General features: G+C 43.2%; 1 protein-coding gene across 1 annotated transcript in view; it reads right to left on the bottom strand.

Moving 5' to 3' along the window:
* Window positions 1-21,964, bottom strand: part of LOC140145371 (ubiquitin carboxyl-terminal hydrolase 19-like) — a 51,118-nt gene that overhangs the window by 18,448 nt on the left and 10,706 nt on the right. The window contains exons 2-10 of the mRNA XM_072167121.1: window positions 10,753-10,887; window positions 7,790-7,920; window positions 6,628-6,691; window positions 5,983-6,023; window positions 5,671-5,774; window positions 4,154-4,225; window positions 3,199-3,320; window positions 746-903; window positions 94-274 (exon numbers count right to left, since the gene is read on the bottom strand). Coding sequence (XP_072023222.1) covers window positions 94-274; window positions 746-903; window positions 3,199-3,320; window positions 4,154-4,225; window positions 5,671-5,774; window positions 5,983-6,023; window positions 6,628-6,691; window positions 7,790-7,920; window positions 10,753-10,887 — 1,008 coding nt within the window. The remainder of the gene's footprint in view (window positions 1-93; window positions 275-745; window positions 904-3,198; window positions 3,321-4,153; window positions 4,226-5,670; window positions 5,775-5,982; window positions 6,024-6,627; window positions 6,692-7,789; window positions 7,921-10,752; window positions 10,888-21,964) is intronic.

A 21,964-nucleotide genomic window follows, 5' to 3' on the forward strand; every position in this document is an offset into this window, starting at 1 on the left:
GTGTTTTACTTGTTCCCCCATGTCAAGTTGATATACCTTAATCTTTCTTTTCAATAGCCACAACACAAAAATACAGAAGCTTATTAGACTTACCTAACATGTAATCTTTGAGTTCCCTTGTGTTGGCCAATACTTGAATGACACTGTTCATGAAGCAGGTATTTCCCAGGTTGTCTAAGCCTGTGAAACCTTTCTTATACTGAGCTACTGCTTCCCCAGTTTGCTTGTTGCTTTCATGTGAAAGTGACAATGGTGGAACAGCACATGTGGGCTTCTAAAAATACACAGTAAAACAATGTGGAAAAAATATTTTAAAACGATGCTGTCACACAGGAGGCCACATCCCGGGCTTTGTAATTCAACATACTGCTATAAAGACTGCGTTAAGATGACGTCATATAAAAAACATGGCGGGCCTCATGAATAATTAATAGCAGAAAAATGTTGCTGCCGCCAGCATCGATTCATGGTCAAATATGACATCACTGTCCTTAGATTGTACATGCCAGTTGCATCATCCTTGACATGAATCCTTGTGAACATACTATACTATAGTGTACACGCCACAGCAAAATTGGTATGGTTAACATGCCTAAGACTATCATTTAAAGCAAAAATTTAATTATTAAACCCTAGTCATGAAAGGGTAATTTTTGATATCTCCTACTTGACTCTAGTCTTTCTTGACATTTACTCCTGTCATCCATTCCTGAATTGAATTACTCTGAAGCACCTACTCACTTACCTGCGTTCTGTTATCAGCAGCATCTACAGACTTTGCTCCACCAACGGCCCCTCTTGCCACATCTTTCTCTCCATTGCTGCCTAGAGTTTTCTGTCTGGCGCCAGAATTCAATGGCACCCAGCCGCCTGTTGTCTTGCCTTTTTGACCTCCAGATGCAGCTGTAATCAAAGGCACACATGGACATTAATTAGGGGTTCATTCATAGGATTGAGGGCATGATCGCTGTTTATGCCCGAGGCGTGATCCGAGGGCATAAACAGCGATCATGCCCTCAATCCTATGAATGAACCCCGTTCATACATACCCAACATTCTTAGCAATTGAATACAGATGAAAATAATAAGGGTTTACAAGTTTAAATAACATTTCCATACCGTTTTCCTTCATAAATTGGAAGAAAATGAGTAGGCCTACTTGCAGGAAGCAGCTCGGCTCATGAGGTCAACGGCCGGGATTCAACCTGTGATATGCGTCATCTTTTGCGCTCCGCGTGAGATGAGCGCGGTGACATGCGCGTGTACGCAAATCGTGGATTGTGTTAATTGGGTTCCAACGCTGCGTGACGCAGCTTGTTTATGCCCTGCGTACTGGTCATAAACGGAATTTATGACCAGCAAAAAGGGCCCAAATCCAATCAGACATGTCGTTATATCGTGATTATGTATGAACAACTGATATTACCTGCATAGGTACCGATAAGAGTAGCATGCATGGTTGCACAATGTACTTTTATAGTAGGAATTCCAATTGAATGAACGCAGCTTTCAACGACTGTACTTGATCTAACCGCAATCGTATATCGCATTTTTCAAACTACAACGCAACTGCACATCCTTGGATACAATGCTAACCAATTACAAGGGCGTTGGTATGGTTGGATTCACTTCCGTGTTACTCACGCTTAGTCGCACACACTAGCGTACATCGCCCAGTGTACACAAAAAATCGTCACGTATGACGTGACAAAAAATTGTTAAAGATAAGAAAAATAAATGTTAAAAACAATTTTGTGTTGTGTGTGTCAATTTTTATGATAAAAAACACTGTTTAATACCGAATAAAGATATACTACCAAGGCATGAACCCCCTATCCACCACATCGTAACAGTCGGCCTATTATCGTGAGAATATTCAAATCGGAGCATATTAATCGCGATATTGAACACTTAATTGTGACATTAATATCATTCATAATCATTGTTTATTCATTTTAAACTTTATTCTTAAAACATGGATTTACAAATTTTACAACACGGATTACAACACGGAAAATGGATATTAGAAAACAGTAAACTTCGGACTCTACCCTAGGATATCCTCTGATGACAATCTCAACATTAATTAACTTAATGCTTTATTATATCACTCATATATAAATTCTAGACAGTTCATTGGATGATGGCCATTTATCATTTTTACCATCAGCCTCTCCGTATGATAGTTTTTACCATCATAGTGCTGCGCCGTAGTGCGCCTGCGCCAAGCCGTGCACTGACTCTTAGACTCGCCGATTTAGTTATGGGGTGGACACCAAAATGTTAAGTATGTCACGGCAAAACATGGTGTTATATGTTGATAAAAAAATGTATTCCCTATCTTAAATAGTATTTTTGAGCAACAGAATTTATGTATGAGTGATATAAAACAAATATTAACTGTCTTAAATTTGTAGTGTTATGGTCGAAATATAATCACTGGTGAAAGATGTATTGTTCCATTCCACTCACCGTTCCGGCTCATGGAATTGAACAATCCATCTTTCACCTCGTTATTATATTTCGATCATCACACTCATAGACGGTTAATATTTGTATACCATACTTATCTAACATAACATAATTTATAATGCGCCTTTTCCTGTGGCTACAAAGCGCAACAAGCATATTAAAAAGAACAGCAAACATGATCAAATACAGAAAACAACATTATGGAAAAAGATATGTCTTGAGCATAGTTTTGAATGATTCAAGAGTAACAGCATTTCTGATATGAACCGCTAAGGTGTTCCACACACGTGGAGCTGCCACTGAAAAAGCTCTATCACCAGCACCCTTCTTAGAACGAGGCACAAGGAAGGAAATACTATCTGTCGAGCGGGTCTTCATTGCGCTCTGGGATGATCTTTTCACAGTGAGGCAGTTAGTTAAGTACTGGGGAGAGAGTCCATTCAGAGATTTAAACACATAAAGCAGCGTCTTGTATACAATCCTCTCACTGACAGGGAGCCAATGAGGTTGGTTCAAGAGAGGGGTAACATGCTCAAATTTTGGTTTGAGACATATTAAACGTGCACACTTATTTTGCAACTTCTGCAAACGATTTAGATCTTTCTTTGATATACCATTAAGTAACACATTACAATAATCAAGACGTGATATAATGACAGCTCTAACAGTATTATGGCAAGTATCATAATCAATGTATGGCAAGTATCATAATCATACCGTACTTACTGTTACTTTTATACTGTGTCTTCTCCAGCATGTTCCATTTGGCAGGGTCCTTCTTCTTCAAACAGATGTCTAATTTAGTTTTCAACACCTTGAAAGTACACTCTTCTGGTATGATGGCGTACCTAGAAATGACAAAACCAGTCAACTTCACAATATGCAGATGATGCAGCAGATCATGCATTCTTCAAAGCTTGCCTATACACTAGGAACACTAAAACGAAATCCCCAATATTGAATTGTCACAGATCGTATTTCAAGTCTAATTATAATGGACAAGTAGTTAGGAACTTGGATACATTAGGTACATAATCTAAATACCGTATTTCCTCGAATAGTCGCCCCCACAAATAAACGACCCCACCACTCTTTTGAAACAAAAAAAAAAAAAAATGCCGATATTTCCATGCTATCTTGTGCAGTAGGCTTACCAAGTTGCTACCATGATAATAGCAGCAATAATTGGCGAAAATCTGCATCGGAAACCAGGAAGTGAACCAAAAGTCAGTGTTTCTAGTTCATAGTTCATCATTTTAGCGTGACTTTTAAGCTTACCTAATAATTTAACAGGAATTGTTGTGCTAAAATTGACCTTGAATAAACGCCCCCCGCAGATGGCATAGGAAGCGATATCGCCAATTTTGAGGTCGCCATTGGATTAACACATAATCATGAAATCTTCACAAACAATTCTAAATTTGTTATGTGGTGTCAGAGCAAAATTATCTTACTCTAAAACCGTCGGGGTTCTGCAAAGTACCCCACTGCAAGTATGTTAATTTTCCATTTGTAATTGCTAACCGTGTATTTTGAATGGGGCTGTCAGCCCTGAATCTTCGCCAGCCTCGTACGTCACGGTCGCGCTTCCTATGCCGCCTGGCCCCCCGTTTGGAAAATGTAACGCCCCCGGGGGGCGTTTATTGGAGGAAAGACGGTATGCACACCAAGGTATACTTACTTGAGATGAATAGTCCATTTGAATATTGTATCACTGGTGCTGGGTGGATTGAGTCCAAGAAACTGATTATCCCTAGACAACAAGACAATAATAACAATAACAAAATAATTAACAAACAGGGATAAATGTTAGGGTGCTATCTCCATTTTCCCTCCCATTAATTCAATATGTTCAAGTGAATCACTTAGGCTTTCACTCAAACATGACAGCAAAAGTACAAATTTCTACACAATCATCTAGTGTCAGCAAGCTTGCTGTCACAAAATTTGTTATTGACAATATTTACAGAAATCTTTAAAATCTCATCAGGAAAATGGAATAATTAGCAAAAATGCAAAAAAATTTGCAAAATGCGATGTGATATACCGACTATCACATAGTTTGTTACTCATGCTCTTCACAGTACAGCTATGGAAAGTTGGTAAAATTTCATTCACATCCTGAAAAGGGAATCCCCCATTTCTGTGACTATTGTTCGATTAGGGGGCTGGCATTTTCTTCGGAAGTGGGGTCCCAAATATACAGGGGGGTCATGAAATTCTGGAAAGAAAAATAGGAGGGGGTCATAAAATTTTTGATGACCAAAATGTAAGGAGTCACAAGATGATGACCACAGATAGTGTGTTTATTTTATTCAAAAAGACTGATTTCAATACAATTTTAGCCTGTTTAAGGGGTAAGGTGTATCAGTGATGGGGGGTCATAAATTTGTTGTTGACAAAATGGGGGGGGGGGGTTGCAATTTTATTGACGCTGACTTTTTGTAAATTTGGGACACCCCTTCCGAAGAAAATGCCAGCCCCCTTACCACTCAAATCATCTATCATATTATTTGTGTGTTTTCATCACTTTTGAGAAATTGGCTTGGTGCCCTTTTCAAAGTGTCAACAGTTGCCACGATGCCCTTTTGAAATATTACATGTTGCCATGCCACCTTGCCTATTCAATGAAAATCCAAGGCAATTATCAACTTGCGCTAAAAAAAGTTGCCGTGCCCCTCTCGCCGATTAACTCTTCGGCGTGCCTGGAACCTAAGCCGCAGACCCACGCCAATGCACATATGCTAAGAAATAAAATACTGTTGCGATATGCACTAACAAAATGTGTGTCTGCTCGATGAAAAGCCATGTTCAGTCACCCGTTCATCGGGTTGGTCGGCCCAACTCCTGCATTTCTCGCAACCGGCTTATATCACTTGACAATAATAGCCTTACAAATTAGTGTCCTTGAGTGTGTTGATTCTTTGCCGGATTATATCGACTGATCTGCAAAAAGGTTTCGAGTAATGAATGACAAACCGCAGAACAAGAAGATGGCAAGATGTTGTGAACTCGATGCCTATAACTGCTCGCGATTTCGCAACCAGGGATATGACTACACTATATTAATTTGTCGGCATACTGCGGCTTGAAACGGCAAGCCGCAGGAGAGCTATCGAATTGCTCCGAGACGACGCAGAGTTAATCGGCGAGATTGAGCACCGGGGCCTTAATTCGAGGGCTATACCTTGTACTTACTTTGTACTGAATCTGATGGTGAGTAGTTCATCTTGGAAATCAATGTCAAAGGACTCCTTGATGATCTGCTTGACATACACATTTAGGTTCAAAGATGTGGCATCCTAAAGAAAATAATAAAGGAAAGTTACATCATTGCAGGGATAGGATAAGATGTCATCCAAAGTAAGATTGTTGACAATGATTGATTTTATTTCATTTCATCCAGGACAGGTCAGATGGAGTTAGTTTATACATGTCCGCGCAGGAGGGCAAAAGAAAATGGTCTATGCATAAATGTTCATAATTATTATGTTCTGTCAAATGACTTACCTTTTCAAATATGTCATTCTTGGCATGACTGATAACATGTTCTGAAAGAAAAAAAGCAGATACAGAATTTGATTACAAATTTACACGTTCAAGCAGACTTGCACACAAACCAGGGAGACACCTACTGTAAACATACACACAAGACTTTTGGACACCACATACTATATTTTTAACCTAATTAGTTTCCCTTCCCTGTGGACTTTTTCCAACATGTGTTTGTCTAATAAAAGTGCTTCCTTTTATTTCACTTTTGGCTTGCAATTGGGTACAAAATGTTTTCACTAGGGTCTGGAAAAGCTAAAAAATCTGAATTATTTAAACCATAACATACTTTTGTACACAACAAGTGTAGAAAAAAATCTGGAAGTTGAAATGAAAATATCTGGAAACAGATTAAAATCTGGTCTCTCACACCCCTGGCTATATGGTGCTCCACAAAAAATACGCAATTTCTAAAAATACTGTAAACGCTGTCCATAACGATGGCTGTACACATGGATACCAGGGAGCAGTAAGCACTCATGCAATTATACACAATCAATACACTTGCAATGAGCAACAGACAATCATCACCAGGTCCAATTTTTTTATAGTCTAACTATGGACCCACAATGAAGACATGTGAATTCACTCACACAAACTTACCATTGTCATTCTCTTTACCGTCATCCTCTTCTGGACCCTCTGATGTTTGACCATCTTCAGTAATCTTTAAAAAATAAAACAATTCAAGATAAACACAATTACTTATTTTGTGAAAACACATGGAGTTTGTGTATTTATTGCTAAGAGTTAACTTTCAAAAATCTCAAACTGCTCTAAGTCAAAAGGTTTTGCAAATTATCCTAAGGTGACTGACTGATTTGTTCAGGGTAGCATCTGAAGACCTCTCATGATGACTTGATATCTTACATTTTATATAAAATCTATTCATTTCCGTTAATAAATGCCCCGGGGCATGAAATTTTCGGAAAGGGGTGCATTTATTACCTAGGCAAATCAAAATTGATTCTTTTAGGGAACCAAAACTGATTCCTTTAGGAGAATCAAAACTGATTCTTTTAGGGGAATCAAAATTGAGTCTTTTAGGAGAATCAAAATTGATTCCTTTAGGAGAATCAAAACTGATTCTTTTAGGGGAATCAAAATTGATTCTTTTAGGAGAATCAAAATTGATTCTTTTAGGAGAATCAAAATTGATTCTGTTTAAGGAATCAAAATTGATTCTGTTAAGGAATCAAAATTGATTCTTTTAGGAGAATCAAAATTGATTCTTTTAGGAGAATCAAAATTGATTCTTTTAGGAGAATCAAAATTGATTCTGTTTAAGGAATCAAAATTGATTCTTTTAGGAGAATCAAAATTGATTCTTTTAGGAGAATCAAAATTGATTCTTTTAGGAGAATCAAAATTGATTCTGTTAAGGAATCAAAATTGATTCTGTTTAAGGAATCAAAATTGATTCTGTTAAGGAATCAAAATTGATTCTTTTAGGAGAATCAAAATTGATTCTTTTAGGAGAATCAAAATTGATTCTGTTAAGGAATCAAAATTGATTCTGTTAAGGAATCAAAATTGATTCTGTTAAGGAATCAAAATTGATTCTTTTGGGAGAATTACAATTGATTCTTTTAGTAAAATTACAAGTGATTCTTTTAGGAGAATCAACGATGATTCTTTTAGGAGAATCAAAATTGATATTTTAGAAATCCATTCCCTGATTCTCATCAAATTCAAACTCTATGTACAGTTCTATCAGTTTCCAACTGGAATGCTTAGTATTAGATAAATTTGTTTTCTTTCTCACCTGCAATGTAGGCCACTCGTCACACTTAGAAAGTTTATGTGCTTGGATCTCAATCACACTATCCTTGATAGAATATTTGCACGAATTACTGTCAATGTCATTGTAGAAATAACACTGCCATTCTCTTCCATCTGGAGAAGAAAAATACAATAACAATAATTACTATGGAGTCACTATACGGGGTGTTTTACCATTTTAAACATTCATAACTGTACAATCGGTTTCAGACAAGAATGGCAGTCCCATGCTCAGATTGACACAAATCCCCTGTTAATGAGCAACATTCGCGGAGCTTTTTTGTGCCGACCAACATTTTGACGCGTAATCGACCAATCAGATAACCACGTCTATTGTTATTATTGTCAGACGATTGAATCAGCCAATCAGAACCCCACTTCCGTGTTTACACTGTGCATACTCTCAAAATGTAAACAACTGCCGTTCTTCTAAGACTGAAACTGTAGTATTCCACAAGCGACCACAAAACTGAAGGTATCTTTGCATAGAGAACTTGTGTGCAATTATTTTGGTACCAAAAGTGATATATGTGATACGATCAAGCAAAGTCAGTCAGAACTCGGCAATATTGATTTTGAGATATAGCCAGATGAAGGAAATATTTCCTTTTGTTTTGGAAACTTTTTAATTGCTCATATCTTTGGAACTGGTTGTTCAATTTCAATGGGGTTTTCTGCAAAATGCAGATTTGTAAATGCTTTTTACTACCTATCAGAAACTGACAATTTTATATATTTACGAGTTCCGACTGATTTTGCTTGATCGCACCACATATGAACCTACAATACAGACAGGGAGTACAAAATCGCACGATCATAAAGTTCATTGAATTCAACCTTTTCAGTGCTGTTATCAGGGCTGAAATCAGGAACACTGGGAATCGGGCAGCCAAAGAACAAAAACAAACCAATGACTACCCTGGATCTCATGGCTCATAAGACTGGTCACATGGTGGTGGGAAATGGCAGAAATATGAAATTCAACAAGTATATACTTAAAAAATAGACCCTCAATGCTGCTGTTTTTCTGCTTATTATGTCGTATTGTGTTAATGATTCATAATAGAGTCTAAAGACAACTTACTTTGTGTGTGGATGTTTATCTTTTTAAATTTTATTTAGAACTATTTCATTTATTGTGTAATTGGACATACAATACATGTTACAAGTATGGGCAATATCTCTACAACCTGCATTCATATTCCATTATTTGGAAGCTGTACTTAACTCGTCACGCATTTATGACAAGACGATCTCCATGCGGTTCCGAATGCTGCATATACATGTATTTATCAGCAATGACACGTTTGTTTTAACGACATACAAAACAATAACAATTGGAACTGCCGTCATATTCCAAAATTTAATCATCATGTATCAATTCACTCGTTGATAACTAAATTTAATTATTTGTCCACCAGTATTATTTCCCCGATGATCTTGTTTCCCCGGGTAAAATTTACTTATTTATTTATTTATTTCTTATTTAACCTGGGGTGACCAATCAATGCACTGGCACTGTTCTCCCTTGGTTCCCAGGTGGCACAAGGCCATACATATAATACACAATAAAAAAGGCATATAAAACATTATATCATACGATTGCACATATTACAACAAATTACATCAAGAGCAATACAATAAAAACATCATTTAAGGCATATTAGAATATCAAAATAAAAAGTATTTTCCCACGCTCACACCGGATAGCTAGGATACAGATATTTTAACATTTAAATAATTATTCATGAGCTCAACATGCGATGTCTGGGACATCTCTTGGTATAATAAACACAAGAACGGGCAAAATTTCCAACAGTGTCAAATCCAACTAAATTTAAAACTATATTTTAAACTAGAGTTTAAAATTGTAGGCCTAAATAATATAGCAAATTATGACATTAGAATTTCACAACATTTTAATAAAACATTTGCAATTTCTAAAGGGAAAGCAAAAAATCTACACAATTTTATTTTGACCCAAAATCTAATAAAAAGGCACTAAAAAAGAGGGACGGGAGGGTTACCGGAAACCAAATTTTATTTTTAGAAGGCCTTATTACATAATCACAGTAGAATAGAAGAATAGGACGTGTACATGAACAATCCTTCCTGTTTGTTCATGGGGAGTGCAATATATGCACCTCCAATTTCATCAACTCAATGTTTTCAATTGATACCTGAGTGGAAGAAGGGCCCAACTCCATCAAAACTGTTTTTGAGATATTAAGAAAAAAATTAATATTTGGAAAAGTTTTATAGACAGAATGTTTTCATCTTCAGGAGACCTTTTATACATGAACATACAATATTACATACATTCAAAATTATATATGATGTTTCCATGGCAACGGTACAGGCAAGCCTTATATTAAGTATGCCTGGACCAGGAGCTAAAATGAGCTTCTGGACCCAAAGATGGCTCCTGGTCCTATAGTTTGTAAAATATTGGACACACCAGGAGCCAAAACTGGGCAACCATGGGGTAAAAAAAGCCTGGGTGCCTGCTTAATATAATACGATCTGGAGTTGGGCCCTTCTTCCACTAGTATACTGCAAGTGCCAGTTCCGTAAGCAGTTGTGTTATAAATAGCTACAGAATTTTGGTAAATATCCATTAATTGCACAAGTAGAAGCATGTAATATGTTAGCAAGAAAGTTTATTGTAGTGAAAAGCAGATTTCATGCCCGATGAACAAAATTCCTTTTTAACCCAATATTTGTGGAAGAAGGGCCCAACTCCATGGAGTTGGGCCTTTCTTCCATGAAAACCATGATTAAGTGTACGTGGAAGACTATTTAGAGAGTGGATTTTGGCTCATCTTTCACACACAAGGAAGAACTGTCTGCTGGCAATAAAATGCTGGGTCTAACTCATTTTTGTAAAAAATTGGAGTTGGGCCCTTCTTCCACTCAGGTATTCAATTTGTGTAACTCCTTTCTTACCTCTGAGCCTGAGTTTACAGAGTTTGGCATTAACGGTAAGTTCTACGTCATTGTCCCCAATCCCCTCTCCGGCCTCAAGTTCTATGCTGATGTCCTTCTCTGTCTGTCTCCATTCCTTCACACTAAGCTCTGGATCTGAAGAATGAATGGAACCAAAATAAACATAATTTTTTCGGTTCAAGGAAAATATGGAGGTTGTCCCGAGGACAACTAAAGCATTAATTCTGCTTGTCCTCAAAACATTTTGGTTGTCCCCAAATTGTGTCATATTTAAGAGGTAAAATATAGTGGTTGTCCAGAGGATAAGTACATATCTCAATATGGTTGTCCCCAGTGATTTTTGGACAAGAGGACAAGAGGATAAGTGCTTATTTCGGACACTGTCTATATGGTTGTGATCATTACATCACAGGATATTGGTGGGTCGCTTTTAAATGTAGTTCATGAGTTGCAGAACTGCAGGTTGCATGGCAAGAGCTTAAATTATAGGTACATTTTGAAACTTTTTTGTGACCCCTCCCTAGTCAGACAGGGGCCCCCAATATCAAATTTCATGAACCTGCAACATTGTATGGAAAATTTGGATGACACCAAACGACCCCAAAATGACCTTGGTATTTTTGTGTCGCTACAGTGGACGTTCCCACCAAATTACATGAACCTGCAAGTTGTTCCCACCAATTTCATGAACATGGGCTGCACCAATCAACAGCGATTGTCTTTGAGACTTTTCAGAGGGCCAAGCATGTTTGGTCCCCTGTAACTACATGTAATTATAAAATATATTGTCTGAACGATCAGGTCAAGTTCCGAATCGGTTGATCGATTCGACAATCGACTTGACAGAGAATTATATCTTCTTTGATGAGATGCTATATTCTGAGAGTCAGGTGACATTGGCACGCAGATGTACATGTAAGCATGTACAAATACCTGAAAATAGGAAATTTTGAGCTTTGACTTAGAAGTGCACCATCCATATCCCAAAAAGTTTCTGCTGGAAAATGAAACTTACCACAGAGTTCTTTAATTTCAAACTTGTTCAGACTGTCTTGGGATCTCGAAGGCATGACACGGCCCGTTATGATGCTTGAAGTTTGCACAAGGAAGCTTTTCATCAAAACATTGAATTTGCTGTTATTTGTGCACCATCAACTTCCCAACTTTTATCTTGGTTTTTGTGATGTAACCATTTGGTACTTCAAAAAATGTTGGGATCATGATGACGCAAGATGTTATTTTAAAAATGCACCTCCAAAGTTTATCATTTTTTGTAAACTACATGTAGGCCATGCAATGCAGACCGGGGTCACTCCCATTGTGGTCTGTACACCATCCGCGATAATAAAAACGTGTAAAAAGGGTAGTTTTTCATGGGTAGGCACGATACGCGTGTATCGTGTTTAGGGTGTCAAAAACATGAACAATTGGAAAAAGGGTAGCAAAATTGCAATTGCTAATACGCGGAAATGAAATTTAGGGTATGAAATTTGATGCAAGGAATAAAAACCCTGTTTAGGATGTGAAAACAGGCATATGTTACCTGTTTAGGGTATCGTTTTAGCCGAGGGTAACTTAAATCCTTGTTTAGGGTGCTTTTCGAAAGGTGATTATCGCAGATGGTGTACAGGCCACAATGGGAGTGACCCCCCTGGGATGCAGACAGACCGAAATTTCAAGAATTTTTACCGCTGAACGAGGGCGCTGTACAATGTACATGTTCATATTGTACATGTGAGCAGGTGGTATAGGAAATGAAATTTAGGGTATGAAATTTGATGCAAGGAATAAAAACCCTGTTTATGATGTGAAAACAGGCACGTGTTACCTGTTTAGGGTATCGTTTTAGCCAAGGGTTAAATCCTTGTTTAGGGTGCTTTTCAAAAGTTGATTATCACAGATGGTGTACAGGCCACAATGGGAGTGACCCCCCTGGATGAAGACAGACCAAAATTTCAAGAATTTTTACAACTGAACGAGGGCGTTGTACAGGGTTCAATTTACTTTGAAAAATTTGCATAGCAATTTTTTAGCGAAAACCTTATTTAGGCGAAGATCTTATAATATTTGCATATGTTTACATTGTAAAAAATTGCTATACAAGCTGAAATTTGTGTAGCAGGTTGTCCAAAATGGGGATAATTTTGCTCCATGAAACAAGTTAAATCGAACCCTGGCGCTGTACAATGTACATGGCCACGTGTTTTGACCTCGCCACCCTTAGCGTTACATCACAAATATTATGAATTTTTACACCAATCAAGTTTCAAATTAGTCCCAAACAAAAATGTTTGGTAGACTCATAACCGGTGCGATCTTACCTTTCCGATGTTGATTAAGATACTTCTTGCATCGATCCCGAGATGCGGAAAAACCAATAGTCATTTTGTCCCACATAAATGAATAAATAACAAAACCCCGATCCCCGGTGGACTCACCCAAAAGGTGACGTCACACCATATGATCGCCCTTATCCGACTTGGGATCCCCTACTCGGACCAAACTTGTAGGGGGTGGCCGGGTCCGGGATAATCAACATCGGAAAGGTAAGATCGCACCGGTTATGAGTCTACCAAACATTTTTGTTTGGGACTAGACTCAGTACACCGGTCGATCTTACCGTTCGATGTTGATTAAGATACTTCTTGCATCAACATCTGAAAGATCGATCTAGCAAGTAACCGACGGATGGAGGTACAAGATTGGTCAGCATCTGATCAGGGATCGGGGCGGTAACGATGGTTTTCGCGAGGTCAGAAAATATTTTCCCCAACGGTCGGGAAACAAAAAAGACCACGCGATCACAGACATAAACCTCCTTACTTAATAAGTTTGGTGGTTAAGAATAGCGACACTGGTTCTTACCATGCTGAGTATTCTGTATAGTCTGAAAACCTGGTACCCGTACACCACCGTATTATGATCGCCCGAACAATGTCCCGGTAAACCTCCGCCCGTCTCTGATTACTAACGTAACGGAAGTATCGTGAGAAGGGCGAAGGTGGCTTCCGGGACACCGCCTACTAGATCTCCTCAAGGGACAACCGAACGGTATACCCAAGATGATGAGATAGCTCGTGTCGAGTGGGTCGTGGACGCTTGAAACCTTCGCGATCCCCGGACCCCACCAACACCTGGACCAGCTATTGCGACAGCGGCTGGACCGAAAGGCTCTGTAAGGGTGATGAATGCGGTCGTGAGTCCCTCGCAAGGCTTGTGTTCGAAGAAATAGTGCTGCAGCGCCTTATCGGACACCCCAGCCTATCTTTGGCTTCAGCCGAACCTTGCCCAACCCTGGGGATTGGAGAGGGACGAATGTCGGTATGCACCGCGCCGTTCGTAGTCACGAGAACAGAGCGCCCGAAACAGTGTCGCTCCAGTGTTTGTGAACGCGGAAGCTAACCTCGAGACCGTGTGCAACTCAGCACCGCCGTCCCGAAGCCAACGCCAAACCGGAAAGCCATCTTGAGAGTTACGTATTTAAGCGTCGCTTTTGACGGAAGGTCAAAAGGGTGACCCTTAAGGTAATCTAAGACTGTGTTGGGATCCCTTAGGAGGATCACTTTCCTTTTTGGTAGACACTTCGTTGAACATACCGTCGGGCGTAGACTAATAAGGTAACCATCGGCTATGATAGTCGACCGTCTCGAAACCTCGGTGAATGGAGAGGACAGCTGACTTATAGCTGGCCCCAGTGGCCCGCTGAAGTCTTGCTTGGAACTTTTCTGTCAGAAACTCCGAACTAGCAGCACAGAGGTTCTAGCGGAGAGCTATTTGTCTCATTGCACCAAGCGTAGTATGGAGCCAGACTCTGGCTATACGTGACGGAGGGTAGACTTCCGCCTAGCCCGGCGATGAGAAAAACAGCTTCTGATGAAAAGTATCCCTCCGCTGCGTGTTCCTGGTAAGGGCCATGCAGCTAACTGCAGGTGCTCTAGTGATAGACTGGGTACCTCCGCTCCGGCATCCGGAGTAGATCTGGTACTGGGAGTGCCAGCGGCCTTGCCGCTAGCAGAATGACAATGCAGTCTTCCCACCCGATCTTGGCCACCACCCTCATGAGTAGTGAGATCGGAGGGACTGCATAAGCTGTCATCCCTCCCCAGTCTATGGACAGAGCGTCCACGGTGAATGCTTGGGGGTCCGCGACCCTTGAGCAGTACACCGGCAGTGTATGATTGCGATGAGATGCGAACAGATCTTTCGAGGGGTGGTACATCCCCTTGAAGATCGTCTGAGCGACCTGCGGAGCAAGGGACCATTCTGCTGGTCCCGACACCCTTCCTCGTGACAGATTGTGCGCGAGGATGCTGGTGACGCCTCGCGATGTGTATCGCTCTCATCGTAATCTGCCTGAACTTGCACCACCCTATCAGGTGTCGTGCATGCAGGCTCAATCGTGGTGGCCCGGAGTCCCCTTGTCTGTTGGGGTAGGCTACCACGGTTGTGCTATCCGTCAGGACAACGGTATGTGATTCCACGATCACCTCCTCGTAAGCGAGGGAGGTTGATGTGAAACTCTGTCTCTATGGCCCCCATAGGCCCGAGACGGAGTCTCCGTGGATGTGGACCCCCCAGCCCCGTCTTGACGCTATGGTTGTCACTACGTGACATACCGGGGTGCAGGAAACCTGACACCCTGGGTCAAATTGGGCTGATGGGTCCACCACCAGAGTTCTCTCGCGCGATCTCCGACAACGGAACCGCGAGGGATATTGGTGACGACTGGGCCTGCAAGCAGGCTAGAAGGTGTAGTTGGGTAAGCCTAACGTAGAAACGGCAGTACAGTACGAGGTCTACCATACTGGCCATTAGGCCTACCACCTTCATCCATGCCACAGCGGGTTTTGCCCGAGACTCGGCCAAGAGTCAGGCACACCGCACCATGTTCGCCACCCGCTCGGTTGAGAGCACCGCGACCCCCTCCGTGAGGGTGATCCGGCCCCTACAAATAGTGGTGTTCATGCGTCGGGACCACGCTGGACTTTTTGAGCTGATCAAAAATCCAGGGTCCCACACCCTACGGACTATCAACCCCATGAGACCCGTAGTCTTCAGTGGAGTGCGTCCGTATATGAGCCAAACGTCCAGGTAGCAACTGATGTTGACACCCCTGTGCTTCAGGTACGCTGCCACCGCTCTGACCAAGAGTGTTAAACACCCTGGGAGAGATGGCCAGGCCGGATGGCCGGTATCAAAACTGGTAATTTTGATCCTGTACCTAGAAGCGCAGATGCCTCCGATCTTGAGAGGCGATTGGCATATGCAGATAGGCGTCCGAGAGATCTAGCGATGCTGTTCCCATGCCCCTGATGGGGCAGGCTAGCACCGAGGCGAGAGTCCCCATTCTGACCCTCTTGGGCCTGAAGAACGTGTTCAACAGCCTGCGGTTCGGATGGGGCTCCCGTCGCTGTCTTCCTTGGAGCCAATGGCTCCAAGATCACCCGTAGAACGGGGGTAGACCGGGACAATCGCCCGCTTCGTGAGAAGCTGTGTGATCCCTGTCAGTAGTGCCCGGCGCTGGGGGCCGCCTGACGGTACTACTGTGGACCTCTGAAATGTGTAGACGAATGTGGGGAGACTGGGTTGCCAGCCTGTAACCCCCACTCACCACTGACCATACCCAGGCGCTCACAGAGATGGTTTCCCACCTCTGGGTGAAAGCCATAAGCGGTCGTCCACTGGGAGATCCCCTGTGGAAAAACCGCTGAGCCCCCAGGAATGCTCTGCCTAGCTTCCCTTGGAAGAGCGCTTGCTCTTCTTCGGGCTTGCCAGCTGATCCTGTGCTACCCTTGCGCCTCCCAGAAATGGGTGCTGCAGAGGTAGTGGGCTCGGGTACTGTTGGTGGTGCACGGCCTGCTGAAGTCGGAGCTCCTACCCATGGTAAGGGCAGTTTCCGACCTCTTCAGAGTGCTCCCGTTGGTAGCTTATTTGCACGGTCCTCCACCGTAGCGCAGAAGCATCCAAAGAGAAAAGGACCCTGCCTTTCCATCGCGTTGAGCGATTGGAGTGGCAGGCCCCTCCCCGCGCTGAGTGGACACCCTATGGGCTAGGCCCATGGAGCTCTCGTTGAGGCTAGCTGTTAGCACCGCTAATAGGCTCACCTCGCGGAAGAGCTCAGATGTTGTCTGAGCGTGATACGCTTGACGACATCTGGGTCCCTCTCGGATCCCCTCAGGTAGGTCCCGTGGTCCTCCCGCGTTACACGCAGAGGAAGCGTGCAAGCACGCGGCGCCATAGCTCTACTGAGCTCGACAGCCCTACGATATCTACCCGTGAGGTTTGCCGGGAATGAGAGTGCAGGCGTCCCCAGTGAGGAAGCAGCAGCTGAGCATCCTACTGAAAGGATCCCCTGGTCCTCCTCCATGGACTCCCCCTTAGGGGGTGTCCGGAGGAAGATCAGTGCTGCTGCTCCACTCGCGGGGCAGCGGGGGACGGAGACTGTAGTGATGTCACTACCGGACTCAGCTTCCGACTCCTTTCCCTCGCCCACAGTATCCGTATCATGCTCCGATGATGACGGTAACTGAGGACGGGCATCTGAAAGCGGGTAAGAAGGCATAACCACTGTGTGGCTCGCCGACTACCTGCCAGCAGAAGAGGGAGTACTCCCGCAAGACCCTGAGGTATCCGCCATGGCACCACTGGGTCCGCATGCTCGCAGCCGTCGTCCTAGCGCTAGCAGCACGGGCCTACCCTGATCAAGATCTGGGTTAGCTCCATGCCGGCTGGCCTGGTCAACAGCTGATGTTGGTACTGCGTGGCCATCGCTAGGCGACACTTGCCACGGTGCTAGGCCGTGGAAGAAACACCCTGCGGCGGGTACCACGGGCATACCCAGCCGGCAGCTGACCCTGAAAGGATCCGCCACCAGGGTAACCCCATGGTACTGTAGTACCAGCACCGCCTCCCCCCCTTGTTGCCACAGAGACTGTGGCGACTAAGGCGGGTGCTGCGGTACCGGTGCGGTATCAGCGTGGGTACCCGTGAGGGTTCCCAACTGTGGACCGCTGTACCCTCGCCACACTGCGTTGCCTGCTGTGGGGGATCAAGCTGTGTGCTGGCGTGGTACCGGCGCGGTACTAGCGTAGGTGCCCGTGAGGGCTCCCGCTGTGTACCACTGTACCCATGCCTCACTGCGTTCCCCGCAAGGGGATCAAGCCGTGCGTATGGGTACCCCGCTATACCGGCTGTCCCTTGGCTAGAGGGAGCTTGCCTAGTACCACGGGTAGCTGAGCGTGATACCCCGATCAATCACCTCGCCACCTGAATAGGCAGCGTCAATCAATGGAGCTATGCCCTGTTGATTTGACAGTGATCGATCAAGAGAGGGTAATTGACCCATTGACGGTAATGGATCACCCACGCCCCGCTGGCTCTCGAGGACATAAGTGGGTTGTTGATCAGCTAGGCTGTTCAAGCTACTTACTGTACCCTCTAGAGCCGCCCAAGGTCGCTGTGTGTGGCGGACCACTCACGGCAGCTATGGGCGGGTGCATAGCGGCTACCACTGAAGTCAAGCCGGCTCGCCTTTGTAGCTGCCACCGAATGCACCTGGGTCGCTGTCCCGTGAGAGACTGCGAGCCCAACCCCTGAATAATCGCCAGCCAGTCCCTGTGGACAGCCAGCAGCTATTCTAGGGCCCAGGGTATCACTCGGCGGTCCCGCCATGGAACGCTGCCGTGTGACAACCCCAGTTGGTTCTGCTAAGACTACACCCACAGCGTTAGCCATGCGGTATCGCCTCTGTTGAACCCATGCATGCTAGGGTTCAACCCAGGCAAGCCCGGGTACCTTTGCATGCTGCCCGTCGCTGGCTACTACTGTGGCTGTTTGAGCCTGTAGATATGCCTGCAACAGACGGGTGTCCTCCTGCTAAAAACCCGTGAGGATTTTCGCTAGAGGACTGGTATCCTCCTGCTACCAACCCGCTAGGGTTTTCGCTGGTGGTTACCGCTCTGCTGCCTGCTACTTTGCTCCGACGTATAGTCAGTGCTTTCGCTGGCTGCTGAGCTTTTGGACGCGCTAGCCGTCCCCGAAGGAACCGCCTGCTTGTCCGGGACCGGAGCCCCTTAAGCAGACCTGCCATGACCCATAGGGGCTGTCACAGCAGAATCTACCGTGACGACTGGTATCCTCCTGCTGCAAAACCCGCTAGGGTTTCCGCTGGTGGTTACCGCTCTGCTGCCTGCTACTTTGCTCCGGCGTATAGTCAGTGCTTTTCGCTGGCTGCTGAGCCTTTGGACGCGCTTAGCAGTCCCTCGAAGGAACCGCCTGCTTGTCCGGGGACCGGAGCCCCTTAAGCAGACCTGCCATGACCCATAGGGGCTGTCACAGCAGAATCTACCGTATCGACCTTACCAGTGCTCTTGGTAGATTTCTTCTTCGTCTTATGGCGATGACGGAGCCTATCCAAATCGTCAAGCTGGAACTCGGAGAGTCCTAAGCAAAAGAAAGACATCTAGAAGATCGTGAGCACTCCCTGTGGGTGAAACAGAGCGGGTGTGGGTCCCGCTCCGTCACCAGGGAAGGGCAAGCCCGACAGGGCCGAGGCGAAGCGAGGAGAAAAGGAGGGGGGGGCCCACCCCCCCCCCCCCAACACGCGACTCAAGCCCAGTAAGCAAACCTGAGCACGGAGGCTGGTCGCTAACGTTAGTGGTAAAAAGTAAGGACTGGCTAACTTTATTACTAAAATGTCAGACGGGTCCCTACCAATCCCCACCGTATGAATATCTGATTAACTTTCGTCTTTATTGGACGGTAATGAAGACATAACGATAGAGTAATCACCCTAACATAGCAACAATAACCTACCGTACATGAAATACAATGTGTATGTACAAACATCTATTGTAACTTACAGGCTGCAATGGTTGTTTACGTGGGAAACAAAATGAATGGCGTCAACGAGCGGCCATTTTGAATTGCTCGTGTGTCCCGTCTACAAACGGAGGCACGATATGTAGCTAAGTTTTGGATCGTTTTTGTCACTTTTTCGTCAGAAAATGCCGTCAAAACTATCCTCAGCCGAACAATACCGGTTTGGTTTTACCTAAGGTGTGAAACTACAACCGATATCTCGCCTTTGGTCGAGAAATTGATACACAGTGCTATGAACAATCGATAGGCACGTCTGTGTCAGTCGGAGACCAAGGAGGATAAGGGCGATCATATGGTGTGACGTCACCTTTTGGGTGAGTCCACCGGGGATCGGGGTTTTTGTTATTTATTCATTTATGTGGGACAAAATGACTATTGGTTTTTTCCGCATCTCGGGATCGATGCAAGAAGTATCTTAATCAACATCGGAAACGGTAAGATCGACCGGTGTACTGAGTCTAGAATATCTCCACAACTATCAACCCTAAACAAGCAAAAGTATACATTTTTGGAAAGCTGAAGGCAACAGCAATTTAAATATACACATTTCAACTCACTGTACAGGGTGACCTTGAAGTTATACAGGGTGGAATAAAAAAAATCCAAATAAAAAATGGGTCATTTAATGCATTGCTTATTACTAACTTGCAGTTATAAACTGAAAGTAAGCAACATTGATTTGGTTAGAGGTTAGGGGGAGCCTACTGACTCTGGAAGAAAAAAAATCACAGCTGTTTGGTAATCTTGGAATACAGGGTGTCCCAAAATATGTTCAATTTTTTTTACAATTCAACATATTTTGAACTGAAACATTTTACCCCTAACCCATACAAAAAAAGTAAGTCCATATTTAGATTCCTCATCAAATTTCCTCTCAGAAAATGTAAACTTTGACTGTGATAGGATAAGTAATTAAAAATTTACAGCAACTTTTAGATTTTGAAGACATCCGCATTGCTTACTACAGTGTTTAATATGAAAACGGGTAGTTTTGTACACAGCAGTTTGCATTTTATAGACTAAACCAATCATAAAGAGTTAAAAATGATTAAAAACAATTAGCAGAATTAATAATCTTTCAAAAGAGCTCTTAACCATGTCTGTAGCCCATATGGATGCAAAGATATGATCAGTTGATTCAACGCACACACACAAAATCTTTATTTCCCATAGACTTTGCACATACCGCCACCGCCTAATCAGCCACCGCCTCATCCACCACCTCGGTCATTCTGAACTCAAACAACTCTAACTCCACTATCTTAGCTGATAAACAATTCTCCTTTGGAGGTCCGTTAGGGCACTTATATAGCTACAAAATGACACCAAACACACTTCAATACATTTTGTTTAAGCAGAGATATAACAATTTGAACGAGTCTCGATTTGGAAAAGCGTAACAACACCACCATTTTTGGGTGGCGAGTTCAAAACGCGTGGCCACATGTGAGCAGTGTTGGAATTAAGCAGTTTTTTATGGTTAGCAAAATTTGCTTTCATTACTTTCTCTTGCTACATTCACATACTTCAGTGGTGTATATAATTTTTTCGAAGTAAATTAATTTTTTTTGTATCACAGTTGGGTACCGGTACCGGTACATAAAAAAGGAAGACTTGCTCTTAAGAATTATTTAAGGGGCTGTGCAATAATTATCAAGCGATTTTTGCCACAAATTGATTCATGGGTATGTGGGGCACCTTTAAAAAAATGCGCTAAAAAGGAAAACAGTACGGAAACGCTTAAATATGCAATTTTTCTGCTCGCTATGCTCGCAATATGTATCTACATGTAGTGTACCGTACTGGTAGTTCAAGTTAAGTTAAGGTTTGTAAGGGGTGGTGCAATAAATGTGTAGGCCCCTACCCCCAGGGTGGTGAATTCTCAAAATGGTCTGCCAAAAATCACTTGCCCCCCCCCAAATCTTTGCCCCCCTTTCGACGTGCCAAAAACCTTTGCCCCCCCTTTCGATGTGCCAAAAAATCTTTGCCCCCCTTACACATGCAAGATTTTTGAGAACCGTAGATTGGGGTGAATAGGGACAGTTTTGGCACTCTCTAGATTGTAGTTTTTTTCCTGTAGCCCCATCCATGAGCCAAACTTTTGAGGGCATATTATGTCCACCCATGATGCCTTTAATCCACCATTATAAAAAATTGAATATATGTGGGGGTATATATTTTTTTAATAAAATGTTGGTGTCCCTATTGACCCCCGACTTCGGGGTCAATAGGGACAGCACTGGTTTTGATAAGGAAAGTACAACTTTGAAGGAGTGTACTTGCATTTTTACCCCCACGTGGAGGGAAAAGGGACACCAAGTGAGTTTTAAAA

The sequence above is a fragment of the Amphiura filiformis genome, unplaced genomic scaffold, assembly GCF_039555335.1.
Source record: "Amphiura filiformis unplaced genomic scaffold, Afil_fr2py scaffold_238, whole genome shotgun sequence".
Taxonomy (NCBI): Eukaryota; Metazoa; Echinodermata; class Ophiuroidea; order Amphilepidida; family Amphiuridae; genus Amphiura; species Amphiura filiformis.